The sequence below is a fragment of the Meleagris gallopavo genome, chromosome 3, assembly GCF_905368555.1.
Source record: "Meleagris gallopavo chromosome 3, MGAL_WU_HG_1.1, whole genome shotgun sequence".
Classification (NCBI taxonomy): domain Eukaryota; kingdom Metazoa; phylum Chordata; class Aves; order Galliformes; family Phasianidae; genus Meleagris; species Meleagris gallopavo.
This window is the reverse complement of record NC_139406.1, coordinates 73,527,961-73,540,339: the sequence shown is the minus strand read 5'-3', so window position 1 is coordinate 73,540,339 and position 12,379 is coordinate 73,527,961. Positions and strand designations below refer to the sequence as shown.

The window sequence follows — 12,379 nt, the reverse complement described above, 5'->3', positions numbered from 1 at the left end:
ATTTCACCAGCTCACATACACCAGGCTGACACGGTGCTTCTAAAAGTATAATCTTTCATCCAGCTTCTCAACCTGACTGCCCTTAGCCTAATAAAACAAGAAGGAAAAATAAAACCTCCTCTGAACTGCCTTTGATTTGCCACACCAGTAACAGCTTACTATTGGGGAAGTAGCTACTAATATACAAAATTTCTCCATGCACAGTTCTCCCAGGACACTCGCTTTCCAGTTTACAGGCATTATCAAATGACAGTGCTTCACATCATCTAGCCTTATTGCTTAAAATAATTTCCAGTAACTTAACCCAAACTTGTAACATTTTTACCATTTCCTCTTTGGGGCTTTCAGAGTTGCGGTTGCAAATTTAGAAGTTGTGTACACTACTGAAGATTAGGAAAGAGGACAAATCCCTTCAAGCTTCAGCTCTTCTAACCTTTTGCACTGGACTGCTTTTGGTCACTTTGATCTCTAAGGGATTCATACTCCTTAAGACGCACTGAGGAAGTCTGCCAAACAATACAACACTGCATTCCTCTGCTGTGTGACAAATAGAAGGAACACAGAAAATCCAGCCCCATACTGCAAAATCTCTGTCAGAGATTTTTCTAATGCAGGTTAGTCTTCACATTTTTAGGCACTATTTTAAAATGGCTGGGGCAATCTTCACTTCTAATCAAACCACTCGGCTGCTTGATTAACACAGTTACACTGAATCGGGATGATCTGGGTCTCTCCGTAAAAGCAGAATTCCTCATCAAAGCTTACTTCACATCTGTGCTCAGTTCAAGTCGTTTTCAAACAAGTCTGAGAATTCCTGATATCTACAGTGCATCAAAAACAATCAGCTTCAGAAGGCATTTCTATAACTCACTGAAAAGTAAACACCAGTGTGATGACGTCTTTGTGCTGACTTAGCTACAAGTCACCCTGCCCAAGGCAGAATATTATTTTCTTCTGAGATTTACACCAGGTTCTGATGCAAATATTTCACAAAGAAAGCGAGTCCAAATTTGTTTGGTATTTGCAATTATTTTATCAGCAAAAATCACACACCGAAGTCACTAAACCTTGATAAAAACAAATGATATCTCATACACACGCCGTGTGACTATTTCACAGAAAAACAACAGACGTCGCAATTATAACATACCCGTAGAAAAGGCTGATGAGCAAATCAGAAAACAGTATTATCACTCAACTTGATATTTAGTGGTACGTTACCTAGAAGGCTAATGCCTAAACGAGAGAGCCCTTGTCTCAGTCCTTCGCCCAGATTCTCTGGAAGCTGCCTTCTCCATTCTTCTTGTCTGTTGTAATGTTCCTCATCCAGCGACAGCCTATCCATATTCCGAGCAAGACTTGTTGCCAGATTGGTAATTGACGTCAGTGTACCTAAATACGTGGAGATATACATTTGGGTCTGGATCAAAATGCTTTAATTTAAAACACGGAGCTGTTCACTGCCTCGCTGAAATACTGTGCTTACGAGCAGAACAGCAAAGTCAATTGAAAAGTTGCCCATGTGTAACATTCTTTACTATTTGTGAAGCATCACCATGCTGCTTCTACGGTCCACATCACGCCTGCTACATTAGCCTTCCCAGGTTTGCCCAGCCAGTGGGAAAAGCAATTCATCCGAACATCCCTCCCTAGGTCCCACACTTCTATAAGTCTAACCTAAATGGAGTGGGGGCGATGGGAAGGCAAGCAAATATGTACAGAATGAGCCCGCAAGGACATCTCCTGAACGAGCCTGACTCACCAGCAAGCAGCTGCAGCCACCTCTGCTGGCTGCCCGAAGCCACGCGATGGCACTGTTTAGACAGACTTTGCAAAACAAAAGCTGCTTGTGTTTTAAATCCAGCTCTGCCCTTCTGTCAAAACCCATCTGCATACTTACACAGTTATGACAACTGTATCTACTTTTTTTTTTCTTTTTTTTTCTTTTAAAGAAATAATAAATACGATGAGGCAACACAGTGTAGGATTTCTGATGGTTAGCAGAAGTGCAGAACACCTTCGATATTTCTGAAGTTATCACATGAAATACTGGCTGAGCCAAGCTGGGTTTCCCAGTGGGAGGTTTAAAATTCTGAAGTTTCTGAAACATTCTTACGCACTGTAGTTAAGCAGTGATCTGTTTAATACATAAGATGTTATATATGAGCTTTGCTACTCTCCCAGCATTTCGCTGCAGCCTAGCAAGCCAAATAAAGCTGCAAGCAATATTGTTTAAAATTTTAACACATTCTTTAACAGTGCACGACAACAAAGCAGCAGTAGGAGCATCAGAGTAGAAGAATTACCTTTGGAAATGTGTTTTACAAATGATGTTGTTCCTCTGGAAACACCACTGACAAATGCTCCCGGGCCTCTGGTTAGCCCTTCATATGGGAGCCTAAAGAAATCAGCTATGCCGTTCCCTATGCTTCTCACCAGACTAGCGGGGCTCCCAAGGATTTCCAGAGATCCAACAACCCAGCCTGTGTGGAGAAACAAGACAAATGTTACGCCTGCAAAAACTGCAGAAGCAGCAGTTGTGAAAAGGTTATTCCTTAATTCTCTTTTTCACACTAGAATTCATCGCATTATGAACTTCCTTTGAGCAAAACACGGGAAATAACTCATCCACTACGAATTCAAAAATGGCAATCTTTCATACTTCGTAAATCAAAGAAATCCTTTTGGCAAACTCGCAAATAGCTTTAGAATGACTTCCTTCCAGGAGCTTCCCGTATTTCTGCTAAAAGTGTGTTAGGGAGGTGGATGCTGGATTCTCACAGCTACAGAGGGACGGCACTGGAAGTTCAGATTGCTCAGTCGGTTCCATACACTGTAAGGCAGTGTCGTGATTTCACATCCTCATGTGATAGAACTGTGACAGCGAGTTTACACTGATACAGTGTTCTGCCTTACAGGAGTGTGGAGGTCAATTGCTTGATGGAGTGTTAGGAAAGGGGATGCAGATTTTTGACAAGTGCTTAAGAAGTTATTTTAAATCCACCCCAACTTTTCTAAGCTGATCAGTTTCTTTCAAAGCGTCGTGAAAGCCAGAGAAATGTCTTTTTCTCAGTACAGTTGTATAAACACCAATGACATCTACATGCTGATTAGGTTACTCATAGGGGAGTATTCCCTATGCATATCCCATGAGAGGTATCTGTGGATCTGCTTTCCTATATAAAAGCAAGGTTGCCAGCAGCTTGCTGGATGGCCAAGCGCGCAGCAATCTGTGCGAGCCTTTCTGGAAAGCTGCTTGCAGGTCTTGTCTTTCTCAGGCTGGCTGGCAGCGAATTTATTAGGGAAATAGTGCTACAAAACTTTTTTTTTTTTGGCGGTCCAGAGAGAGTGATTCAAAGACGGCAATAAACATGAAACGGGAACTGCCCGCTCTTTGAGCCTCAGCATCAAGAATTTCAGCTAGTGCTGTCAGAGCCACATGAGGCACGATGGGGACAGACGGCTGATGGACGGACAGAATCGCCTCCTGCTCTCCCGCCGAGGGCCCTTGATCTGCACTGCCCTCCTCATTCCCATCCCGTCGCCGCACACTCCTGCTATCCAGATGCTTTCCTTGTTTGCTAGTAACCCCTCCCAGTCACTCCTGTGGAAGGCTGAATCATGAAACTCAACAGAAGAGAAAATGTTACTCATATGAAATGAATTAATCTCATACTATCATTCTAAGCTCCCGGAAAATCTATTATTCTTGTTGAATCTGTCCCACATTTCAGCCCTGGCAGGTTGAGAGCTCCAGTACAAGCAGTATAAAAAGTGGGAATCGCGTTGGACATAAGGGAGTGGGTGGGATGTGCTATGAAAACAAAAAACAAGCACTGCTGGCAGCCGGACGAGCGGAGTGGCCCCGAGCGCTCAGGCCCGCTGGCACAGCAGCATCCCGTCCCACTGGCAGCCCACGCCGCTGGGGACGCAGAGGAAGCCAGCGCTGCAGGCCGGGCCTGCTACTCCCTCCGTGTCATATTTTTAACAAATTATGCTTGCCACTGTGTGATGTGATGAAAAGCTGGAGGGGTGGGGAGGCATGTACTGATGGAAAAGATGCTCTTTCTGCTTTTTCTGATCAATAATGTTGCAATAATCCCTTACAACCAGATGGATCTCATTGTTTTTAAATGCTTTTGGCATTCCGGAAGCAGTTGCTTCATTCTCCAAGGTGACACTGTTGCAGCAAGGTCCCTCTGGCCGAGGCAGGCCTGACAGGACAGCAGTGCCTGACCGCTCACCTGTGCACCCAAAGCAGTGACAGGATGGTGCGAGGTGATGGGAGGGAGCTGCAGGACACAGACAGGTAATGCCCTGCAACAGCTGAGCAGCACCCCCACACCAGCTCCACACACCTGCTTGGCCAGCCAGAATTCCAGGAAAGAAAACCATAATAAAACCAGGAGTGAAACTGCTTGATTGCAAAGCTGAGGAGCTGCCTGGTATTGCAGAGATGCGTTGTTATACCTGGTCCAAGCCTGCAGTTTTGGAAAGCAGTGAAAGCAGTGCCCAGGGGGAGCAATGTAGTTTGTGTTGGCCCTCCTTGGTCAGCAGTGAGAGCAAAAGTCATGGCTATCCATTGTAAGCATGCACAACACAATCCAGGGAAGAGGAGTGGAGTAAGTTGGGAACAAAAAAATGATGAATTGGGAGTAATTGCTCAATTCACAAGTTCTGTGTTGCTCTGCAAACATACAGTGTCATGTTAGGCTACCAATTCCCAAAGTATGCTTAGTAATTATATCCACTAATATGAAAGGATTATGACTGCACTAGGAAAAAGTCATTGAATTTCCTTTGTAGGCAACTATAGGGCTAGATGTGGTTGATAGCAGTAATATTTTCAAACAGATTTTTAATAACTTTTAAATATAAGCTAACTTAATTAGAATAAGATGGGAGATTTCCATTGCAAGTTGCACTAATTTAAGACAAGCAATGCTTGTCAGTGGGGTAGGCGGGTTGGAACTAGATGATCTTTGAGGTCCCTTCCAACCTAAGCCATTCCATGATTCTATGATTCTAATCAGCATGTTTGAATAGAGCTCTTCAGTCCCATTCGTTGCCTACCAGACCCTGAACCTGGCTGCTCCTTTGTAGCACGTGGTGCAGCCTGATACAATCCCATTAAGAGACTGTGAGGCCAATCCTGCCCCTCCACAAAGTGGCAGTGGTCTTGCACACACATGGAAGCAAAACAGAACTGTATCCCACAGGGAGTAGAGGCACACATCTTTGTGGGAATGCTGTATGTGCAGATGCTGCAACAATTTATGCATGGGACAGTGGTAAGCAGAAGGGTGCCAAACATCCCCTCATTTTACAGAAGATTAACATGGTTTAAATGTAGCAGAGCAAGCCCTCTTCCACAAGAATCCAATCCAAGAGCTGTAATTCACCTGACAGTGAGGAAAGGATTCAGTCTGCAGACTATACAGGGCTTTTTACTGGAATTTTTCTTTCTTTTTAGTTTTGTTGACACAGTCAGCCTTATGACAAGCGTGACAAACTTAGTGCAACTTTGCAATAAAGCAGTTGCTTTGTCTCCTCAGGCAGACACTTACACACAAAAGCCACCATTCTAATCATGGTAACTCCTTTCAAAATACACATTAGTTTTAATGCTGAGAGGGATTTAATTAATAACTAAATATAAGCTTATGTGCTTTCCTGAACAGGCGTTACCCTGAAGCAAACCTTATTTCTTAGTATTTAAATCTGTTTGATTTCAGGCTGTCATGAGCCCAAAGCAAGGGGTGGCCCGTGCACTGCTGCACTCTGCAAGAGTAGCACAGGAGGAAACACCAAGACCAGGCTCAGGAATCTGTAACTAGCACATGTGCCTCACCTGGGATGTTGCAGATGAAAAGCCAGTATAACCCCAATTTCCTGCTGCAGTCTATCACCACTGGTAGCACCACTCCCATCCAGTTGTGGGGAGGCACTCACACTGGGGACTACTACTGGCCACAGTTTCACTCCTAATTAGCAAGAAACAAGATCTCCCCTTTTGTACTATGGGATTTGACTGTAAAACAAATCCAAACAAGCAGCAAAAAGCAAAACCTGCAAATTTTGCAAGCATCTATGTATGGAAATACTGAATCTATGCATGACATTATGGTGTGCAATTGTACAAGCAGTTGCCATAATCAGCTGTACAAATTGGGTACAAACACAGTGAAATACCAGATTAGCAGCTCACTATTTCTGTTTATAGATGCTTGAAATGAATGCATACATTTTTTATAATTGTGCACAGAGATCAGGTCACAGCTACTCCTGCAAGTACAAACGTATGCATCAGATTTTCAGAAAATCAATACGCAGGGAATTAAACCCAGACTTTCAGTATGGAGTATATGACTTGTTTGTGATCATGGAGGAACCTCATCTTTCAGGTACAAAATCTGCTGCACACCAGGAGAATTTACACACTAAATAGCTTTTATTTATAGATTTATATTTATAAACTAATATTTACAGGAAACAGAATGTACCTGCTAACCTCCCAGACTAATTGCTCACTATTGATCCTATCTGGGAAAAAGTTAGTAACAGCAAACTTCATAGTTCTTGGATCAAAGGACAGCAAACATCTGTGTGCCAGTTTAGCATGAAGGCTGTATGAAGAAAGACAGATTCCTAATCATAAACTGCAGCCAAAAGGAGTTTTAACAACAAAACAACATTCAGGGCTATAATTTACTCCTGAATGCAGAGCAACACGCTGAATAATTTGATTAAATGTAGTTTTGGGGAGTTTATGTGAGGAATGTGAGTCGATTCTGTCTAGCACTGTAATATAAAATGATAAAACCTAAGCCAGCTAGAATACATTTTTATGCTGTTTTCAGGGTTTAGTAAAGCCTTCAGGCGGCTGGCTAATGTTTAGCACAGCTTTACAAATCTTCACTGGTGTCTGCTCGGCCATTTTATTTCCCTTCTGTCACACGGTGGGATGTGAAATGCGTCTCAAAATATTGTATCATTACCAAACAGTAATTGCATGGCTAACATCTAGATTACTCAGCCTGAGACAATTATAGAATCCTGGCACCTAATAAAAATATTACAGGTTATGAAAAAGTACTGACCTGCTCTGAAAAGTGCTCCAGCAGCATAATGCATGGCCAAGGCATGGACAAGCTGCCTGGCAGTGGTGAAGATGGGTCCTCGCTCAAACACAGAGAAGGAGAGAGGGGTGTGATCTGAAGCTATGTACAGTTTTAATGAAGCATGAATGCTGACAAGCAGATTAACAGGCTGTATTGTTAATTTTCTTAACTTCACTGGCTTGACTAAAGCTCTGGCATGCTCTCTCACTTGTTTAGGTAGTATCTGGGTAGCATCAGAAGTATTCAGAGACTGCCAAGCGCCTTTGTTTTCTGGAAGGTATGTATCAAACAGAGTCTTAATGTAGTAAACAAAGGTGTCTTCCACATAGAGCCTAGCTGGTTTCAGTTCAAAGCTGAGGTCATTCACATGAAACATGAAATTCTCTTCTTCAGAAAAAGCAATGCAAAGCTTTATAAAGCAGTTTTCCTTATAGTTTTCCAAATCTTTGTTGGAAACATTGAGGTTGTTTGCTCTCGACCACTGCATGGTCTCATTTTTCTCTCCTTGGCACAGTAAGACTGCAAAATGGAAACTGGATTTGCTGTACAACTGATTGTCCAGTTGCAAGTCCTCACAATACACTTGGAGACTATAAAATGGTGGGAGGCCTTCCCCAGTGTCCTGTTGGAACTCTTGCGAGAGAGGCCTCAGGTAGCTGGTTGTTGGAGCCATGTGGAGGAAAACGTTGTCTGCTGTGAGCCGCAGGAGTTCAGATGACACTTTGTGATTTGTGATATCATCAAACACGGCAAGGCTTAGCTGACTGATAAACACTTTCAAGAACAGGCTCTGCTCTTGACTTCTAGATGGGAGGGAAAAAAAGTTTGTTACTTTATATATATATTGAATTCAGCTAGGATCTTGCTTAAAAAAGCCATTAGGGGAGATCTGCACTTAATAACACGGGAAACTCCTCATGCAAGCCCGGTTAATGGGATCTGACAGCCTTGATCACCACTGTGGATATCACCCAGGTGATCTTCTAAGAAGCAGAACATTACATATCTATGCCACGTTTCTCTTTCTTACCAATCAACAGGATAGATTGGACAGGAATTCCCTATATACGGAGTACTGCCCTATCAAATTTTCAATATAGCTGCATATTAAAGTAGACAAATAAAATTTTCGAATAATTCAAGTACAGTCTCAGCTGTTACAGAATTTTCTTGGAGCCACCACTGTAGGCTACTATTATGGATAATCCATTTCACGTTATCTAAGCAGAATGCCCTCCAACGACATTTTTATAGTGATGGCATTGAGGGCTTCCCCCCCTCCAGTGTTAAGTGTTCTTTGCCAAGTTTAACTAGCAAATGAACTATTATGTACTGCTGATGACCAATTTCTGAGGGATTAATATTTAATTACAGGTCAAATAAAAACAGTACAAGACATTCCACTCTAATTGTAGCAGCACTGCCGGAGGCCAGGTGTGGTGCATGTTAGAAACAGATAGTGTTGTAATCACACTGAGCTGAGCACCAGGCTGTGGTCCGTTACGAAAGTGAGAGAAGCATTCTAAGAAAAAGCATTATAATCAGGTGCAGTTAATTATCAGATGTAAAAATATTTCTACAGCCCTTTCACATCAAGCTTCCCATCAGTTTTAGCAGAAGCTCATATGATTAAGGATAACAGGATCTGGTTAAATGCATTTTAAATCTATGAACGCACTCAAAATTAATTATGATTGGAAATGCTTCTTTTTTTAAATGAAGAACTCAGGACTTCTTTTTGTATCAGACATGTAGTGTTTACCCTAAAGCAACTTGCCTTTTGATGTTAGATTGTCTTTTTTTAACTGTGATATACAAAACATAACATGTGGTCTAAACATACGCCACAGAGAATGTAGCAATATTAAATAAAACAAACAGTGAAGCCAAAGTCCGTAAGTCAGTTAACACTAAGAAAGCTGACTGTCTTCTTGAGGCTATCTGGCTATGCTCTTACTATCTTTTATTTGCTTTGTGTACCTGTTGAGGTTGATCTCGATGGGTCCTGCTCTTCCCTCTGGGGCCAATGTTATAATTATTGTTCCACACTGATGGATGATGTCCACATAAACATAGCCAAAACCAGTCAAGAACACAACCTAGTGGAAGGAGTTAAAACACAGACAGAATGCTGCTAAAATTCTTGTTTTTAATCTGTCACAATGTCAATAAATCCTATTAATGAATTCTAATTGAGGTCTTTTACTCAAGTTATAATATTGTTTCGGAAAAAAAAGAAACAATTTTCAATAGTTCAGAAAATAACAGCTCTGAAACTGTAAGTATTTCAACTGTATAGCTAGACAGAATTTGCACATCATTCTTTCATTGAATACATTTAAATAAGAATATTCTTCTACAGGAATAAGCAAGATATGCTTGCAGGGAGGAAGTTATATTAATAAAGAATAAACAGAAAATTTTAATTTGAGATTTTGGACCAGTGATGAAGGCATATTCATGAAGCTCCACAAAATCCCACCTTCTCACAACACTCCTCCAAACAAACACTAAATTAACATTATCTTTGCTATGCTGTAGCTCAGAGCTGGTAATACAAGTAGATAACAATGCAAAACACATGACAGCAATGTTTTAAGAAGTAAAATTGAAAAAGTAATGTGGATTCATCACAACTTGCTTAATAACTCATTTTTAAGCCATCCACACTGGTTTTGTGAGAACACCCTCAGACACAAGGTGCTGTCACAAAGAAATGGCAAAAGTCTACTGGAAAATGTGAAAGGTCTAAAAAGTCAGGAAAATGGGAACTTGACAACAGGTTTGTGTCTTGCTTATGCATGTGCCAACTTTCATTCTGAACCTGTGGTCTGTTGGCCTTAGAACTTGTACTCTTTACAAGGGCAGGTAACGGCAGGACAAGGGGAAATGGCTTTAAGTTGAAGGAGGGAAGATTTAGATTGGATATCAGGGGTAAGTTCTTTACAGAGAGAGTGATATGTAACAGGCTGCCGAGAGAGGCTGTGGATGCCCCGTCCCTAGAGGTGTTCAAGGCTGGGTTGGATGGGGCCCTGGGCAGCCTGGTCTAGTGTTAAATGGGGAGGTTGGCAGCCCTGCTTGCGGCCGGGGGGTTGGAGCTTGATGATCCTTGAGGTCCCTTCCAACCCAAGGCATTCTATAATTCTATGATTCTATGATAAATAGTCTAGTTTAAAAAAAAAAAAAAAAAAAAAAAGGACGTTGTTCTTGGAGCCTAATTATGCAGTATTTACATGCAAGTTTTGTGTTTTTCCACAATATAAGTCCTTTCAAGTCTGGAAAACATGCAGCAGTCCTTGTTAGCACAAGCTTGCTTCTGATTTCCTCTAGTCCTACAATCAACACAGTTATTTACAAGACTCTAATGACAGGAGCTATCATTTAAAGGAATGCAAACTAAGGGAACAACACAAAGATGATGGGCTAATAGAAGTGAAATAAGCAGTTGTTTGTCTTGAACAGTCTTTACTGTTGTTAACAAGTCAACATAACAAAAAGCTCTTGGAAGTTCATTAGGATCAGCACTTAAACTGATTCTAGCTTTGTTATTTATTGTACAGATTATTAAGTTTCATTCATCAAGTTATATCTGATTCTTCTGAGAATTACATATAAAATAATTTATTTTATATATATATAGTTTTAATCCTTCACTTATTTGGAAGTTATTCTCCATCCTGCACTGGTGGAAAAAAGGACATTTACTGACTTACCAGTACAACCTTGCCACTCTATAAATCCTCATGGATCTTAAAATCTGGCCATTTTAATTCCAATTTCAGATAATTCTGATGATGGATAGCAGAGATATTTACCTTAAGTTTTAGTAAACTAATTATTTTTTCTTTCTAAGGGATCAAGATTAAGAAGTATCTATCTGAGATAAAGAGTACAAATTGCTTGAGATCCTTTAAAGTACCAGTTATTTCAGTCTTAACTAAGTTGCATGTGAAGTCAAATCTAAGGCTATTAGCAGATTCATTATTTATATATATTTACAGTTTCCTAAGGGAAAGACTGATTGAGAAATCCTGGGAGACTCCCTACACGTAAACCCTAACACAGAAGGCTACAATTTTTATTTGGAGAGTTCTTCAAGTAGACAATGATCCCCAAATGTTGTCTTAGCATCTAATTCCTCCTAGGAGCCAGATACTTATAAAGAACCCTGGTCTGGCATAACATTAATGACTGAAATTTGAAACCTTGCATTGCTTGAGTAGCTTGCTGAATGAAACCGAACTACTTGCTATATAACATAACACTCAATAATCAAGAGCATTTTGCGATTGGTCCCCGGGGAAAACATCTGAAACTAGTATTTCTTTCAAAGAGCCAAGCAGTTTATGTTGATTCCATGTAAACTAATGACTTCAAAGATGGAAAAAATTCCCATCAAAAAGAATTACTTCAGTCAAGGAAGTTTTCATTTACCTCAAAACAGGAGAAAAATAACAGAAGGAAAGAATTTTTTGGTTTTTGTTTTATAAAGACATGGTTAGCTTCTGTGAAGACACCAAGGGAGAATAGTGATGACTCCTACACGATGTGATGAAGTTACCAAATGGAAGAATTTTCCTGGATCTTCTGGGATTCTTTGCTTCCAGGGGCCAGAAATTTTCAGGACTTATTTTTCCAGAGAATGCCGTGGACTTGCCAGGTTGATCAAAAATAAGTGAAAAAGTTCAGCACTACCAAGTTGGAATTTTTGATCTAACTATTTTTAAAATCAGTCACTGCCAAGTATGTATCTGTATTCTAAAAATTCCACAGGAAGAGGCTTAGGAAGGAGAGGTCTCAAGAGTTTTTTTTTTTTAAAGAAAGCAAACAACAAAGCCAAAAGAAAGGATACACAAATCACAGAAGAACACTGTACTATGTAGGTCAAGAAGACAGAGATTTATGCTGTGAATTAGGAAATACTTTATAGTGATTTACTTGTGTTCCTTGATTGTTGATGTCCACAAAATCACTCCATTCATTTACTAAATCATCAGATGACATCACTTTCAGAAGAATGCTGGGTAACAAATCTCTTGTTTTGCAGTCTGGGTAGCTGGATACTTGATGGTAAAGTTCATGATGAATTGAACATTCAGCTGGAATCTTTCTACAATAAACTTCAAACTTTGGTGTATCTGAAATATTTATATATAAAATATGTAAGATTAAGGCTTTCTAAAATCCACATTAAATGAAAACAAACCTATACATACACAAACTAAGAAGTTTCTAAAATACTCTGCCTAAAATATTAC

At 40.5% G+C, this 12,379-nt stretch overlaps 1 protein-coding gene across 6 annotated transcripts in view; it reads right to left on the bottom strand.

Annotated features, from left to right (window-relative positions):
- Positions 1-12,379, bottom strand: part of VPS13B (vacuolar protein sorting 13 homolog B) — a 411,892-nt gene that overhangs the window by 16,576 nt on the left and 382,937 nt on the right. For all 6 annotated transcript variants that reach the window (XM_010709173.4, XM_010709170.4, XM_019614165.3 and 3 more), the window contains 5 exons: positions 12,060-12,259; positions 9,102-9,220; positions 7,101-7,924; positions 2,307-2,483; positions 1,222-1,392 (listed from right to left, as the gene is read on the bottom strand). In XM_010709173.4, coding sequence (XP_010707475.2) covers positions 1,222-1,392; positions 2,307-2,483; positions 7,101-7,924; positions 9,102-9,220; positions 12,060-12,259 — 1,491 coding nt within the window. The remainder of the gene's footprint in view (positions 1-1,221; positions 1,393-2,306; positions 2,484-7,100; positions 7,925-9,101; positions 9,221-12,059; positions 12,260-12,379) is intronic.